At 45.3% G+C, this 18,080-nt stretch overlaps 1 protein-coding gene across 2 annotated transcripts in view; it reads right to left on the bottom strand.

The window, feature by feature from the left end:
- Window positions 1-5,635: 5,635 nt before the first annotated feature.
- The window catches only part of LOC144174424 (cytochrome P450 3A14-like), a 29,904-nt gene continuing 17,459 nt past the window's right edge, over window positions 5,636-18,080 (bottom strand). Inside the window, exons 8-14 of one of the 2 annotated variants that reach the window (XM_077703133.1) lie at window positions 13,691-13,790; window positions 13,391-13,463; window positions 11,750-11,858; window positions 10,046-10,137; window positions 9,595-9,735; window positions 6,547-6,712; window positions 5,636-6,059 (exon numbers count right to left, since the gene is read on the bottom strand). In XM_077703133.1, the coding sequence (XP_077559259.1) occupies window positions 5,979-6,059; window positions 6,547-6,712; window positions 9,595-9,735; window positions 10,046-10,137; window positions 11,750-11,858; window positions 13,391-13,463; window positions 13,691-13,790 (762 nt within the window). In that variant the 3' untranslated portion in view covers window positions 5,636-5,978. The remainder of the gene's footprint in view (window positions 6,060-6,546; window positions 6,713-9,594; window positions 9,736-10,045; window positions 10,138-11,749; window positions 11,859-13,390; window positions 13,464-13,690; window positions 13,791-18,080) is intronic. The other variant, XM_077703134.1, reaches the window with a different exon arrangement.

Raw genomic sequence — 18,080 nt, 5'->3', positions numbered from 1 at the left:
CTTGTTTTAACTCAACCCCTCGCAATACTCCCCAAACTGGTTCTACAACCTACATCACCAAGCAATATTTAAGCACTGTATTCAAAACATTACAGAAACTATCACCGCCAAGCTCGCTACACATTATGAACCGTTCTTAAACCTTGTGACGAAACTGAGCTCTCAGGTAGCTGCACTAGAAGAGCAGATATTGGCAGTAGAGTCATGCCCTACTACCAAAAAAGTTTCCCAGCCTTCTGGCAGGCCGTCCACCTCCCAAACTACTGATCATGGTTTGAATCGGTATAAGTCGGAATCACTAAGCCCGCATGCCGTATTGTTTCTGTGTTTGCGCTTATGTCGCGCGGTGGTGTAGCCCCGGGCTAGCACATCAGGATGGCTAGGTTGCGCTTTCTCACCCTTCTAAAGACGCTCCTCTCCATTTTCTTTCTGGCGACGCATGGCCGGGCTACTGTGACGGCGGCTTCCACCACTCTAGCCCGGCTGTGGCCGACGCTGCTGCGTTCGGCACACCGCTCCCGCGAATTCCAGGTAACGGCGGTTGGCAAAATCTCTGGTTTCACTCTTTGTACAGCCACGTGTGTGAATTCAAGTGACGTCGCATGGGTAATCGTTGTGGGTGTCTTTAAACCTTTGCTTTCCAACCGCCTTCACAGCGTGGATTGGAGCCATTTTTTTAATGAAGATCCGATTTTGCTAGACTTTCCTCGAGTTCTGTGTAATGCCTTATTTTATTGCCGCTATGTAATTGTGTACCTCTTTTTGTGTACATCTCATTGTGTACCTCTCTTTCGCTCGCTGTTTTTCTTGCCTTTTATTATGTGTTTAGTTTTACGCACTGAACGTCGCTGTCGTTTTAGGGGGCAGTCACCTGGTCAAGCTACTCACCGCAGAGAAGGAGCAACGTGAACGCCTAAAGAAGAAGTACGCCTCGAGAACCACCGCCTACTCACCGTAACACAACCGTACATGTGTGCCTTTGCCACCGGTGTGGACCCGGACGCGGAATTCACTCTGGTGCTACTAAACACGAGATTACTCAACATAATGGCGACACAATGGAACACATGGAACCCCCATGATGGTTCGTATCCTCGCCAGGTTTCCCCACTGGAAGATGGTGCAATTTTTTGTGATTGCGCCTTTCTTTTATTGTCTTTGAAATATAAATAGAACAATGAATTTAACTTTGAAATTTGAAATTATTGCTCCTTCATCGGGTCTTTCTTTTCTACTGTGTCATGTGTTCGGTGCTCTCTTTTTTGTTCAATGCACTATCATTTTAGTCTGTATCCTTCGGCGTTCACATTATCCTGTTTTTGGCGCACGGGTACGAATGATCTCGTGATCCGAATCACATGCAGCTGCCAAAGAAAAGGCTGTGTCTAGAGTGCCGTCCGACGGTACTTAAGCACACCACTAAGCACACCACTCAAACAACATCGGCGTTTTGATTTTTAAAATGCCTTGTTTGGCACTACTTCGCCCTTGATTAACGAAACGTAACGTAATCTAGCCTAACATAACCTAACGAACACAATCATTTAAAACACCGGAAACTAGCCTAAGCCATAAAAATTGTAATAATACCTAAGATACAAAAAATCAAGCAACTTTTACTAAATCCCTTTGTAACAGGAAGCCAAGTCGGAACCTCCACACCACAACGGCAAACGCTCGGGCCTGTGACAGGCCAGTTTTAAAATTTCATTGTCGTCGGATGGCTCTCTAGACACTGCGTACAGAAAATAACAAGGAATATGTAGCGAGGGAAAGTAATCACTATCATTCGCTGGAAAAAGGAAATACGGGGAATAAAGGGTGTCCTAAGCATGGCCATTGCCAACGGGCCCTGTTTTTCAACATTTAATGCCATGAATCCGGGAACGAACAGCTCAGTACACTAACGGCGCGGTAAGACATCGAGGCACGCGCGTTCTGAAAAACTATGATCTCCTGGTTCTGGAAGCCCTGTCAAGACCGCCTGTTGAACACATCAAACCGAAGACATGAAATCTTGGGTCGTCCAACGATAGGGCGGCTGCGATGATGCCACGCTTTCCCATGACATTTGGGCAGCGCAGTACTGCAATGTCGTGGGCCGGCTGCAAGAACTGATAAACACTCTGCTGGTGCGAATCTCTGACCTCAACAGCACGACAGACCATGCCTTGAAACGTTCGTGTGCAGAAATAAGTACCGTAAAAACTAATACCACATCAGAAACCTCTTAGACCTTTAAGAATATATACGGGATCAGGAAGAGGCCGACGTATACAGGAAACAATTGTTCGCACTAAATGGGTGCTTCAAGACCAAACTTCTAAAATGAGCATAATAAGTAGAGAGGAAAAGGGAGGGGGGACGAGAAAATAGACTTATTGGCCAGTCACCGACATAGGTCCAGGTGAGCTAAGGATGGAGACTGAGGCGCCACTGTCTTCATTGTAGGCCAGAAAGCCTCGCACGTCTTCTCCACATGAATCAAGATAGCCTCCTGGCCAGTCCGAAGTTCTGTCCGAAAGGATGAGCTAGCTATGTCTCCCATGAGGTCATACAAGTGTTTGTCAACAAGAAAGCCACAAAAAATAATCTAGGAAAACCTTCTGTAGCAGCTTACAATGTCGCCTCTGTAAAATATCGTCGAGTCTATCAGTGACCTTCCGACCGCCGGCAATAAGGCGTAGGATACGCATTCGCAGCCCTCATAAAGTAACGGCACCGACAAAAGTCGCGCCATTATTAGCAAGAAACTGGAACGCTCCCACTTGTGCGTCCTTGTTGTTCCGAAGTGATTGCCTGCCCGGCGAGAAACAATAACAACTCCTCTTCCTCCACTTGGCATATTTGGTGGCCTTTTCGTGCTCCTACCCATGCTCCTACCCTACTAATGGTTTTTTCACCTTTCTTTCGCCTCCCATTACCAACGGCGTGATAACGAACTAAAAGAGAGACGGTTGCGCACAGCGCAGAATCATAATGATCTTTCAGCAACACTCTCTGAGCAACTATCTGTACAACATCCCGTTGAAATGTTCCCGATTATGATGAGTGACGGCATGAACAATGACTGGAATTGGTGCAATAAACATCAACTTCGGCACATACCCAGTAACTCTAATGTGGCTGCTAAGCTGTGAACGAGAACCACAACACTCGACGGAGGCGTACTCACTCCGACTAGCAAAAAATAAAAAAATTCTGTGCTTTTAGGTGGCAAGGTCAGGCATGAAGGGTACAACAGCCGAGGCGCATAAAATTCGTATCAAGCCGACGTGAAAGATCGCATCTACACACAAAAAAACGCAGTCGCATCCCTGCTTCGGAACAAATTTGGAATATCTATTGTTTAATCACCGTAAGCAAGACTAATATAGGAGAAATGCGTCTAAAAGAACCTTAAAAAAGCATTGAAAGAATTTCTGTATATATTAGTAATTATGGTGTTTAATATTTACATACTTTTATTGTTATGGGCGCTTTCCGTTCAGGGTTGTTCATGTTTCTTTTTTGTTACGCATTCAAATGATCTTTTTCTCCTCTGGTGTCGCTTTTATTATAGCAATTGGGGCCATGTTTGTATCATCGGTACAGGTACAATAATAGTGAATAAGTACAACATATCTTCTGACTTCTAGTTGTGAGTGCAGACGCATGCAGTATGAGACAAATAGCTCTCCGCCGCCTTGTAAGGGTTGTCTGGGTTCCCATCAAGCTGTCACCCCAGCTTTTACCCCAGACGACGAACGAGTACTGTCTGGTACTATCTCATGAATAAAGGGAATTAAATTGAATTGAATCGAATCTTCTAAGAATATAATTAACAATCCCCCATCGCGAAAGTTTAGTAGGTGCGCACGGAGGCACGCGCATTCACACACACACACACGCACGCACGCACACATACACGCACGAACGCACGCGTACACACACGTCATTAGAGCAAAGATAATGAATCCCTTTTCATAAATTGGGGTTGTCGGTATTTCCCACAAATTGCAAGTAACTCGTAGAAGTTCCAAGTTACCTCTAGAAAATCTGGCAAAATTATTTTCAAGTAATGTGGGATACTTTCAAGTAATTTCAGAACCGCCCAGGTAGTGCCGCGCATAAGTCTTCAAGCCAAACAGTGCTTCGCTATGAAGACAGTCACCGAAGCTGAATATTACCTGTACTTTTTTTCTACGAACCATACATGTGTACATTTACTGTCCTTATCCACATATCAAAAGATATAGATCACTTCTTTTATTTAGAATCCAAACTCTAGTGTGGGAATGAATGCGAGAATTTAGGCGGAAACAACAATCGGCTGCCTGCTGCATACCAAGATGATGATTTCGGGGCTAGCTCAGTGCGAAATTTTTAGGGGCGAAGCTCCTTAAGTCATGGGTCTGTCCATCCCTTGTGTCTCGTGGTATGTGACCGCCGCATGCTTTCGGATATGTCGCAAAGTGGGCCGCGTTGCACGCGCAAGAACCGGCTGCAACCGGCAGCGCAAAGTCGGCACCGGGAGTGCGAGCTTGTCTGTGTTCGCCAACGGAGGCGCGAGCGCACGTGCACTGCGAGGGGGAGATCACGCAAGAGATCACGCCACGAACGCAGGCAGTCGTTCTCGGAGATCGAACGAGACGCAAGGACCTTTGCTCGTTTCCTCTCGTCTTGTTCGGGCACAAGTTCGCCCTAAATAAAAGTTCTTTCTTTACCGTTGTGTCCCATCCTACGTGACAAATTGTGGTGGAGGTGCGGGGTAGTCCTCGATGGCGCGGGGTCTTTCACCAGGTCTGGGCCTGGGAGCATTGACTCCAAAAATAAAAGTTGATTTGTACAATGTACGCACACAGTCTTACGTACGTCTTTCTTAATGGTGTAATGGGCGAACTTTCACGGGAGAGTTACGGTTACCGATGATCTCCCCCTCTCGAGCTTCGCCCCACTTATCATTCATTCCGTGGATATGGCGTGATTTTTTTCTCCTTCTTTCTGTCTGTCTGTCTGTCTGTCTGTCTGTCTGTCTGTCTGTCTGTCTGTCTGTCTGTCTGTCTGTCTGTCTGTCTGTCTGTCTGTCTGTCCCTCGCTTCAGACGCCCGAACAAAAGGTAGAATTATTATACAAGACGTTTATATAGGCAAAGAATTTCCAAACTACTAAATATGATGGCAGTCTAAACACTTTCTCAACATCGTTGAGCAAAAAGAAAACATTAGGCATATATGAGGCCAAATATCAACACATAAATAATAATTAAAATGTTCTTCTAATTGAACATTGTTTTTCTTTCGCAATGAGAAATTTAAAATGCGCCTCGAAAAAAATGCTTTCACTCAAAGATACAGATTGTGCTCGCGGCGCCACCTCGGACGTAATTCCAAGTGCAACAGTAACAAAAAGATTCAGTAGATGGCGCACGAGCAGTGGAACGCCGCAAAATTCAATGGGCTTGAGCAAATGTTCTCCGTGTTAACCATGGGAGAAGCGAGCAGGGAGGGGAAAAGTGTGAGGGGTGGGCTGCAAAGTAAAGAGGCATTAACGTAGCAGGGGCGGCAGAAGACTATCGTCTTTCACTGAGATTTGCAGCGGAGTGAGCAGATATGTTACGCATTCAAATGATCTTTTGCAGCGGAGTGAGCAGATATGCGGTCAGTTTTTTTTCTCGCTGATACACCGTGGCGCCCACAAAATTATGGCAAGGCCAGCAGCTCAGCGTTCACCAAAGCGGGTATTGAAAGCATAGTCCGTACGGCCTAGTGAACAGTCAATAAATACGCCACTCCGTCTTGCTCAGTCACTGGTGGGAGTTTATGTGTATGTTACATGCATTCACAACAGGGTCAAAAGTATAATCAGGAAAATCCCAGGCTTGCGCCACAAACAGGATGCAGACATGTTTAACACAGGACGGAGTATGCTAGCCTTGCAGGATCAAGGCTTTCGGCGATGTCTTCTTTTCTCAGTTTTGGCGATCCGCAAGCCGTGGGTTAGTCAATATTGCGAAATACAATCCATGGCCCAGAGCTTGGACCTGCGATCATGGCACGTGACTTAATGCCGAAGGTGCTCTGAGGAGAGATAGTAAAAAGAGGGCGATATCGTTATCACACAAGGTTCATAGAAGTACGGCTGTCCAATGACAAGAACGCATGTTTCGCGCACTATAGCGTTACTCTGTAATGTTGTGCACTTTATGCTTTTTGTGAGTCAGACATCCGTTCATTAGTACCTTCCAAGTTGACGGAACAGGAGAAGAATAGTTAACTGCAAAAGGCTTTCCAACATAAAATTGCATGTATAAATCCAACCAACAGATATCTCTAATAGTTCCGTCCACATTTGTGCGCTGTAGTTAAATCTGCAAACGATGGCTATTTACATCCGATTTGAAGGCACATATATGCAAGAGCTAGTACTGCCAAGCCGCAATATGAAAAAGAGTGCGTGGCAATGCAGGTCACAAAGTACCAACACGATGATTGAGGCATGCAATAGGTGGGAGCTGCTGCACTATGTTCAAAACTGACAGCACAGTGAGACTGCTATTGAACACACCTCATTATGCGAAGGCCCCAGCTCCATTTTGAAACGTCCAACCAGGCGTGCCACTGCATAGGTAAGAGACATTTGAGCCATGCGCAGTCCCAAACAGTTGCGCGGACCGATTCCGAAAGGCTGGTATGCGATCTTGTGAACTGCAGCTTCATTCTCAGGAGAAAACCTGCAATAAAATTACGAGACAGTAGTGTTATTATCTGAATATTGGAGTGATATACGTGGTCTCTACAATTTTTAGCCTTGAACTGTATAGAACCGCTCGAGCCAAAGTTCGGCATTTCGCTTTGCCGGTAGATTTCTAGGAAAGGACTATTTTTAGACTACCCACGAACAATCGAAAACTACCATGGGCTGGTCAATCGAACAGAGGAAAATTACTTAACACTTAAGAAAATGTTTAGTGCCCTTCCACTCTGTGAAGAAGGATGACCTGCAAAGCCGCCCCCCCTCTCGGGAGCGCACGAAACAGAACACGTTTGTTTGCAACTTACGACTAAGCCTGCTTGCTATCCAATTACCTGAAGAAAATTTAGAACAGATTCGAGCTTTATCCTAGCGGACAAACGTAGTGCTGGATCTTTCCATCCCGCGTCGTAGGCATCTAACACTAACACGCCAACCCAATCCACTCTACCTCACATGACATCGGACCGGTAATATTCGCCTGTTTGACGACCACGTTGAACCTCACGCCATCACAACGCACATGTCATCAGCAAGGGTATGAAACCTATATCTGCGCCTGCCCTCCCTACCACCCTCCTCTCCCAACCCGTGCATGCATAAATCGGCAACCGGTCATGAGCGGGTGCATAGAAGTGAAAGGTACTGTAGAAAATGTCGCTCTAAAAGCCCTTTAAGCTGAACGAGTGATATTGGCCCACGTCGGCGTTGTAAGCGGCCCAGTTGCTGTTCATCCTGTAGGAATTCGGAGCTACACGACCAGCTAGAAGTTAAGGCGGCAATGGCGGTGTGAGCGGCTTTCCGTGGTTTCCGCGCCCATTCACGCTTCTGTTCGTGCTGACGCTTCTTAAGTTTTCGCTCTTCTTCCTTCAAGCGAGCGACATGCGTCCGTCCCATGCGAGTTAACACCTCGAGGGCTATACGACCTCTCAACTAGAGGACACACAAGTGGGTGTTCGTTTCGCTGCCCAGTCCCAGGCATCTCATTGTTTGTGCAACACGCCAACCCGGGCCCAAACCCCTCGATTGCGGAGTACTACTGACTGGGCACATTGAACCATGAGGCTGCCACGTTTTAAATCTCCCACCACCCCAACGGGTATGTCATCGGTAGTGACATTAACCCCGCTGTGCGTGCATGTCCTCTCCCTTCACCCCCAACCCGTGAACGCATAAACCGGCAACGGGGGGTAGGCGCCTAATTAGGCGTGAAATAAACTGGCGAATGGAGAGAGAAAGACTTTATAGGCGACCAGCCTAAGATCTATAATTATTCTTCCGCTAGAAGAACTATGACCCGCTGGTCAATGTGGGCCGCCGACGCGACAATGTTGCTCGGAATGGCTTTAAAGCTAAAGAAAATTAATCTGCTCACGCCGGCGTTCCAACGGGGAAAGTTGCTTTCAACCGGCATGGGGAGCGCAGCTTGTGGGCGAGGTGGAATTTCAAGCGGCAACGGCCGCGGCTACATTCCTGGCGGCGGCCGTGGCGGTGGCGGCGGCTTTCGGGCGTATTTACAAATATTCGCGCTGGTGTTGACTCTCCGCAATCATCTGATAACAGCATTACGCCGCTGCCAGCCGACTGCGCAACTTGTGAAAGAGGCATCAGTGGTGGCGAGCGGATAATCATTCCGATAACCGTTTTAAAGACGGGGTCGGTGGTGGCGAGGAGAGCCCCAGAGCGGCGCCGAGTAAATCTGCTTCACGGAATGAAAACTGGGGGGTGACGCATACACTGCTTTGCAGTAAAATGTATCCACCCTAGCCAGAGTCTACACGTTCGTAATACAGCCTTTGTCTCCGTACGAAACTGGGCTGGGAGTTCCATGACCAGAGAAGCATTGTAGGACTCTGGTAATACGAATCGTATTTAGTTTCTGGGGTATCTGCAAGAAAAGTATCCGTGTCATTGAGCTGGGAACTGCCTTGTGCCAGTTTTGGATTATACCAGGGCAACCATTAAAAACCTTTGATTAACAACAATTCGGGTGTTGTCAGCAATACTGCCTCCCTAACTGACCGTGTTCGGATGTTACTATTTATATTTTTCCAAAACTTAAGGTTCCCTTTTTCTAGTTGGCATCAATATTCAGAATGAACGTTGTTAAATTTAAAGAGCCCTAGTTAAACGCCTGAAAAAAAATTTAGTAAGAAACACACACTGTACGAGCGAACAGTTGACATGGAATGGGAACTCTCAAATCCCCCAATGTTCCTTGGATAGTTTTCGGGTCGAGTGTCAATCTCCGTCTTGTGCGTTTTTGACAGTTCAGTCAGGCTAGGAAGAACACTTTGAACGAATGAGAAATGTCAGCCAGGCTTCTTTAACGCCATTTTAAAGTAGGTAACCTTCAAGATGTTCTGAAGTACATTATGCTATTTTTGGCTTTCCCGCCCAAAACGTCTACTTCTGGAAAACGGAGTAATATCCCATAGCCAAAATTTGATATGTCGCACAGAATACGAAGTAGACACTGCACAAGACATTACAAAACTATAGGAAGTAGGAAGTTTTTGTGTAAATCGTTGTTAAAGCTACTACCCTTACATTTCAATGGGATAGCTTTGATTGCTCTGGAACCTGGCAGAGCAGTGTTCTTACCTTTAAACTATGGACACAGCAAGCTTTCGCCTTAGCTGTGTAAAACTATTTACACTAGGTTGAATAGTACCGGAGTAATAACTTCTGAAAGAACAGCCATAAGCAAGAAAGCTGCACCTGTTTAAGCATATAGTTAGCTCTTTAACTATTAGAAATGCTGTTTAGCGTTTATCTACGAGCTAGGAATTTAACAAGATGTCCTCCAAAAATATATTGTTTGCAAAATGAAGCAAATATCTATTTTCTTTATCGTCTTACCTATCCGGGTTGAAGATAGAAGGGTCATGCCAGTATCTGGCATCCCTGTGAATCTGCAGGGTCGGCGACATGATGCACGTACCCGCCTTGTACTTCAAACCATTGTACTCGAAGTCCTCGACTGCTTTTCTCGTCACAAATCTTCACGGGTACCAAGAAAAGCAAAAACAAAAGATTCATGCACCGACCGGTGGACTCTTACAAAATGCACAGCACCCTTTCCAATAAATATCATTTTTAATTTCGGGTTTAAGGAATTGTTTAGCAAAAAAGGTTAGCGCTAATTTCATAACTTTTCTTTCATTTGAATAAGCCTCAAAAGTTCGAACCATGAGCGAGAATTGTGCATTGTGGTTTAACGCTATTATTCTGTACTTGTAATGTTTTATAGTCCGAATAAAAACGACAATATCTAATGTTATAGTTTGTTGAGAAATACTGAGAGACTCACGTAAGTACGGAAGGGTAGAGCCGGAGCGCTTCGCTGATAACCTGATTGACATATGGCAGCTTCCGTGTTAGCATTTCGTAATCTAACTCCTCCTGCAATTTCAAACCGCATACGTCACACACTTTCAGTGTCGTTGGCCAAGGGAGCTCTTTGCTTCGTTAATGCATAATGACTGCAAAAAGCCTTTCTTCATACTCCGTGACACCCTTATTCCCCGAATAGCTTGAATAGCTTCACCGGCGCGTAATGGCAAAAATAAGGGTCACTGATGAGGTTACTTCTGGTGGTTTCAGACAATTCAACTAATGTTTTTCTCAACCCCAAAGTTAGTTAAGCTGCCACAATTACAGTTATTTTATGATCACAACATTTATATGGCTAAGTGGGACATGCTCTAGTCACCTTTTTTGGCATTCACTTGCAGCACCCACCACAAATAGGTTTATTTCAGACTCTCCTACGCCTATACGTGGAAGCTACAGAAAGATTGCTTTACAGCACGCACAGTGGGAAAATTTTGTGTCCAGAAAGGGAATGTCATGTCATTTGTTTCCCCTCTTCACGACACACTAGTAGGGAGAACGCTAAGCTTAGTCAGTATGACTTTAATGTGATCTCTTTTCGTAACCATCGAAACACACGCCGTGGCACTTTACGTTTACTGAAACACGGAACTATCAGGTTTACGACATGCTCACCAGATCTCCAGGCTGGCTCCAGATTGGCGAGTTTACCTCTCGGGAACTCAGAGAAAAAAGTGCACTATAACGTCGGAATATGTGCTAAAAATTCAATCACTCTGCTTTTGGTTAGTGTAAGCTCTCCGAGATTACGTGCGAAAATTTATGACAGGCATTGGAAGGTAACCCTGGAAATAACTTCTAGCATGTTACCTTCGAGATATTCCTATTTGCTGCATTTGTATTCGTCTGAGAAGTTATCGTAAGTAGCTAGCATATATATTATAATCTAAAACTACGCCACTATGCTTGTATGGTGTGTCAAACATTGTAAAATATGTTAATGCAGGTTCGCATACGGTTGGTCTGTCCTTTCATCCAATCGCATGATTGAACCTGCACTCTGTATGCAAATATAGGCAGCATAAAGGGAGACTTCTGTTCTTTGTGAGTCGGTTTCCCCGACCAGCTACCTTTGTTTTCTAGTACTGGTGAAATTTGGTGCACCACTCGAAAGGTTGATATTGTTACGAGGGCAGGATTCCGTAGAAAAAATGGCCGTGTATATACTCCTTTCGTTGCAAATATCGGCCAAAGACGATAGTCTCCCTTCATAAAGGAGGGAGAACGGTAAATACCCTGCCGTATTATGCCGTGACGAATTATAAGCAAACCCAGTCATGGTGATCCGCAGAAATGTAGCAGGAAATCATGTCCGTCAGGGTACGATTTAAAGGTACGGCGAGTTCGTTAGTCTGATTGCGGCACGCTGTAGTTATCGTATGCTTAGTTTAGAAGGCAATCAGCTTTGGCAGGCAGCCAATAGGGGGCCGATGTTTTCGAAAGGGTTTGGTCGGTGCAATGTCATTTGACCTCGTTGTCATGGCATAGGCAGAGTTTCATTTTCCCAAGCCTGCTAATAAGCAATCAGTATCGTCTTTATCATAATTAATAATATTTCCTGCAGAAGCCACAATTAGGGGCGGGACAAAGATTCTCGAGCAAGACCCATCACGTTACTTACAATGTTTGAAATCACTTTTTTCACTTCTTTCCGAACCTTATCTTGTATGTCCTGGTGCTTTGCTAAGAGGTACGTGAGGAAACTCAGTGCTGTAGATGTTGAGTCGTACCTAGGATAGAAAAACACAACTTATTCCTCAAAACGGCCTCATTTCCTTTTCATGCTGCTCTTTGAGCATACACCAATAAACCTAGGAATAAACCGCAAACAGACCCAAATATTGCCACGTACTAACTTACGTGATAAAACTTAGAGAGAACTTCAATAAAGCGGATCATTGCTTCAGTGCTGCTTGCAGTTTCATGGATGGATTCCCTCAAATGACACAATTCACAAACGACATGTTATGAGAATACAAATGGAAACTTAATAATTCTACAGCCGTGCCGTTATATAATATCGTCGTTACTTCCGTTTTACCAAGGCGAGCCTAATTCCGGTCTAGCTTGCTAATGTTTACACCCCTTTGTTAGTTTAAGTGCTCCTTATTTTGCCTCTCCTATGAAAATATGGGTTAAATTTACCTGCAGCCGGTCCACATTTAGCAACCGCACATTTTCCAATGCCGTAACATGGTGAGTGTGCTGTTCCAGTAACTTTTATTTTAACCGATTTCCTGACTGAGGTGCCGGAAGCAAGGATACAACGTCAACGTGGAGTGACCAATAAGAATTCGAATTGATCTCATGTAATTAGCGAAGCACCATTAAGATACGAGTCAATATGGTATGTTGATTAGCTCAATTTCTAAATATTTTTAGCAATGCCTCTTAAATGAAATCGAAGCAACAGCGAGTGGAAAAAAAAGAAAAACCCCTCTTTATTACTCACTCGGAATTTTTAGTAACACTTACTACGTATAGCTATGCTTACACTGCTTATGAAATTTTTATCTTCGGAGGCAAAAGCCCCCCATAGACGCAGGTATTATTTTTGCGACATTTTCAGCAGCGCTTTCAGCATTATTATTTCAGTTTAGTCCCTATGCGAACAAAATTCTCCTCAACCACTACATGAGGCCAGAAAGGGCTGTCGGTTTTTCAAAAATAATCAACGAAATTTACTCTCTCTGAATTCGGAAAACCCAAGATCATATATTTTCGCGGCAGCAGCCGCAATATCGGCTGTTGGGATGTAGTGGGCACAATTAGCAAGGATGCATGATAAACACTCGAACAAAATGCCTCGCTCGCTTGTGTAGGCGTTATTCATATTCATAAGCAATGGGTTTTGGAAAGCATGTTCCGTGGTGCCGTGGAAAGAGAACGGGTGTTCTCTTTGCGTTATCATCGTTATCATCGTTAACATCGTTATCATCGTTTTCATCGTTATCAGCCGATATCATCGTTATCATCGTTATCATCGTTAACATGTGTTATCATCGGTACTTGGGCTGTTGCGGCAAGCAGCGCAACACTTCTCTTTCTCCTGCGTCTCGCCTTAACGTGTCCTCCGAGCCTGAGGCAGGGCTGCTACCACCGATTGTTGAAAAATAACGTAGCTTAAAGTTCAAAAGTAAGCTATTTAACTACAGCTTACATTACGTCCTACGTGCGGCGTAATATTAGCAGAGCTTAATTGAGAGATAGTATATCTAAATATTTAACACCTGTGAGTTGAGTAGCGAAACTACGTTTTTACCCAGCGACAAAGAGAGTCGAAGCGGTGACAAGCACTTCTTCCGAAGTCAGGACGCGGCCTCTGGGTGTAGTGGCTGTAGAAAAAGGTGCAAACAAAAACAGGTCACTAATACAAAAAGGCGAGAATACATTGTTGTTGCTAGACTGTTTTTACTAAAAACCTGACGTCAGTTTACCACCTAGAGGAGCGTAATTGCCCTTCAGTTTGCGACAGCCAGAACAAAAAGGGAAGTATTTGCAACTAAGGTCTATGGTCACAGAACTGCAAGGTGGGGTCTTTGCGAAGAAGGTATTATCTTACCAGGCTTATTGCTATTGTCTGGTGCTTCGTTTCTAGGCCGTTCGTTATCTTCGTGGTACTCAGCATCCAACAGGGTCTGAAGCACGTCGTTCCTGCGTAGCTGCAAAGAAAAATGCATTGCGACCTGGGTGCATTCAACGCACTTAATGAATTTCTACTGCTCTACATTTGTCAAGATGGTAGGCTTTCAACATCACCAGTCAAGATCAAGGCTTTCAAGATCACCACTAAAGTATAACCTTGGGTAAGTTTGCGATTCCCGCTCGGGTGAAACGAACAACGACACGGACCCTGAAAAGGGCGATAAAAGACTCGGTGCTGACTTCTGTTTAGTTCTCGAAATGATACTTATAGGAGTAGGATCCCACAGCAACAAAAGGAAAAGGACATTCTAGTGTGGAAAGAGGCCAGAAGTATCTCAAAAATAAAATTAAGGTTTTCACAAATCGTGCGATTTTAAAACACCAGCAGAGGTAACCTACGATTACCGTGTAAGTATGCAAATTTCTTTGATTCTTACCAGCACTGACGCACTTGTTGGGGGATCTAATTTCTGAAGCCTGAATTATCTCCCGGGGAACTGGATTGCGTTTTATTGAAAAGCGAGAGTTTCTAAAATCAGGTAACGGCCGCAATCTCGACAGTGTGTGCTAGCCGATCATTGACCGTATTTTGCACATTAAGCTGGTGTTTCCGCAATCTATCATTGAGGCACCCTCCCGTCTTCCCGATGTACTGTTTACCAAGAGATAATTGTGTCGAGTAGACGACGCCTCCGAACTGCGAAAAATTTTCCCATCAGCATTATACCCCATACTGTGGTTGTTCACGTCATTTTCGAAGCTGCTTATTTATAAAAACACTAACCAGTTGGCAAGGGAGAGCGCAGCTTTACTGATTAGATCCCACAAAATAAACTGCGTCAGCTATCCTTCAAAACTGATGTTGTACAAGGAAGCAGCACGCAAAGATGGAAGGCAAGATTAACCCGTCGAGTCATTTTAACAATGCACTTTTACAGCGGGGATGTTGCACGTTTGTTTTCAATAAGCGCTGCCTGTGTGTGAGCGAAAAATGGCCCTACAGCCACTCTCCTGCTGCTCTATCCTACCCTTTCCCGCTCCGTAGCCTTCCTCCGTGCTTTCATATCCGCCAGCCAGCGCCGCTTCTCGGAAACTATGCAAAATAGCATGCGATTTGTCTAGCGTTACCCAGACGGCGCTCCTACGCCCTCTTGTTTTTTACCATACCTGTTTATTTTGGTCTGTCGCTTAGAAAACCGCCTTTGCTACGGCGGACGCAAAGCCACTTGTGCTGCCGCAGGCTGATGCCCGCTTTGCGCGCTTACCTACATGAATCACGGGCCCCGAAATTTTCTGAGTGGGGCATCCCCGCTCTGTCCCCTCCGCATTTCGGCCTTGTTTTATCCCCGCTGTTCGCACTCCTCATCGGTACGCAGTTTAAAATTCAGGACTGTACTGTAGAAGCGCCCGGACAGCGTGGACGGACCCTCAACTGTTATCTTTTTCTTTTATCTCCTGAAATTTACACGCACACGATATTTTTTGGAAAGTAATGGCATAAGTGAGCACTTGAACAAAAAATTTGCATGCATTTTTTTTTTCACTTAATGCTTCAGAGAGAAAAATATCAGAATAATAATGGCTGTACCATACGAAAATATCGTTTTTCTGTTTGCTATTTGTCTACCCGACCATTAATATGTTCTTACACTATTTCAGTTCGTTCTCCGTCAGCCATCTTTCGAAAAATGCAGACGGTATGATGCGAGCGACACGTTGAACAAGATCCGCAGTGCGCCCCGGAACTAGCGCCCCGTCAGGGGTAAGATGTGAGCGAAAGAGCTCTTTAAAGCCTACAAGCAAGCTGACAGGCACACGTCGTAGAAGTGGGCGCGCGTTCGCGACTCGCGAGCAGTGACGTAAGGCGGGACGTCCGCGGGGGCGCGCCACATAGCGGATGAGTGCCTGAACTAAGCGTCCCTACCATTCCCATTGGAAAGCGGCCGACGAGTTAGGCAATGTCTATATAGGCGGCATTGTTTCAGTAGACTGATGCGTGCGCAGACCGACAGCGTAGACCGGAAAACCTTGTAGTGGCGATAAAGCTAAAGATAGCTGTGGGATACTTATTCCACTCGCCACCTGTGCGCCTTTGGCGCTCCCCCCTCCAGCTACTGCATACCCTCATCTCGAAACCCTTGTGCGTCGTCGGTCGCGCGCCTGCCTCTCAGTTCCAAGCACCCTCTACACTCATCGTCTCTGTATCCCTTCAGAGTAAGTCCTACTTTTTTGCGCTGTTTCCCGGTTCGGAGTTCTGCTCGGACTAATATCCTAGGGAGCAACACTTGCTTGTTGTATGTCAGCACCAACTGTTGTTGTGGCTCCTTTTTCGGGGTCCGTGTAGTTTTCGCATTCTAGCCAAGCTGCTTTAAATGCGATCAGCGTTCTTGATCGCCTAACGGAGTTCGCAGTCTGTCCCTATCTCGCCTGTTAGGCAAATCCGTCTGTGCGGGAAGATTCCGTGAAAGACGACGAGATAGATTGGCAAGTAGGGTTGACGAAGCGGAGAACACCTTCTAATGGAGAAGTGGTGGCAAGATAGAAGCGGAGAGAGGGGACAATGCTGGGCACGGAGGAGCATAAATGATCTCATTTTTTAGAGCAGAGCCCATGATGTAGTATGTGTTATGGATTTGAGATAGATGGCAAGGCAGTGGAAGTGGTAAGCGAATATATCTACTTAGGCCAAGTTATGACCCCGGATCCCAACCATGAGGCAGTGATAATTAGAAGGATAAGAATGGGGTGGAGTGCATTCGGCAGGCATTCTCAGGTAATGAATGGTAGGCTACCATTGTCCCTGAAGAAGAAAGTGTATGACAGCTGCATGCATCTTACCGGTACTCACCTACGGGGCAAAAACTTGGAGGCTCACTAAGAGGGTTCAACTTAAATTGAGAACGACTCAGAGGGCAATGGAAAGGAAGATGATAAGTGCAACATTAAAGGACAAGAATAGAGCGGAGTGGGTCAGAGAACAAACGTGTGTTAAGGACATATTAGTAGAAATGGACGTGGGCAGGGCATGTAATGCGAAGGCAAGATAACCGTTTGTCATTAAGGGTAAGAGGGGATCCCTAGAGAAGCAAGCGTGGCAGGGGGCGGCAGAAAGTTAGATGGGCAGAGGAGATCAAGAAGTTTTTGGTTAGAAATTTGCCGCAGTTAGCAGAGGAACGGGATAATTGGAGATTAATGGAAGAGGCGTTTGCCCTGCAGTGGGCGTAGATAGGCTGCTGCTGCTGCTGCTGATGATGATGATCATGATGATGGTGGTGGTGGTGGTGGTGGTGGTGGTGGTGGTGATGGCAGCTACAGAGCTGCCCCAAGAGCTCGTTTTCAGGTCTTGACTAGGGGGGTTGAAATTAGTCAAATATATCAAGCACTAAACATGCGGATAACTTCGAACGGCCTCAGCTGTATACTCTGACGTTACACTGACAATGCTAAGCAGATCCAAAATAATACACAAATTTCTCAACTTTGCAAAGTTGTCACTATATCATTAGCGCACTGTAGGCAGCTGCACCAGGCTTGGCTAAAGCCAAGTGGAATGGAGGAACTAAGTTAACCGTAACTCTGGCGCCCATGTGTGGATGCCTTAAAGAACGCCCTTAAAGAACGCCATGGGGATGCCCTTAAAGAATGCTTGTATCTTAAGGCCAGACAATATAATTGTAAACAGGGCCCAAATTCCAAATAAATTTTCCTCGTCATTTCAAAATAAAATGAAACACCATGAAACTTCGAAATGAAACTTCGAAATAATACCAGAGGCATTATTTCGAAGTGCAGCTGTCACGTCACTGCAGCGATGTGGGCTGACCGGCTGTTATTTTGAAATTGGCGGGATGCCGTTGAGTAGACGCTTCCTAACGACGAACTATTCATTCCTAGACCACCGCAGGGGTCATTGAGAATATATGGGAAATGTTGCGGTGGCTCAATGGGTCGCTGTGCTTCTGAGTGTGAGGACACAAATTCCATCCCGGCTTAAGGCGCCCTATTTCTGATGAAGGTGAAGAAATAAAACGCCCATGAGTCCAGATTTCGGTGTGCGTTAAAGATATGCAGGTGTTATAAATTCATCCGAAGTTTTCCAAGTATTTCAAAACCCTCAAAATATTTAAAATAAATTCGATTCATGCCCCAATCGCACTGCGCTAACCACAAACGGTAAAGAGAACGACCTTTGCTTTTTTTATTCTAAACGTAGCACGTAAGGACAAAAATTTTATTGTCCAGTATTATCTCAACGAAATGGATGTAGCATTGGGGGATAACCAAAAAAAAAAAAGAGGTTTCAGAAA

This window comes from Haemaphysalis longicornis, unplaced genomic scaffold (genome assembly GCF_048455015.1).
Source record: "Haemaphysalis longicornis isolate Haplotype H1 unplaced genomic scaffold, Haemaphysalis longicornis Haplotype H1 scaffold_3, whole genome shotgun sequence".
Lineage (NCBI taxonomy): Eukaryota > Metazoa > Arthropoda > Arachnida > Ixodida > Ixodidae > Haemaphysalis > Haemaphysalis longicornis.
The sequence above is the reverse complement of the archived record's forward strand: the minus strand, read 5'-3'. Positions and strand labels throughout refer to the sequence as shown.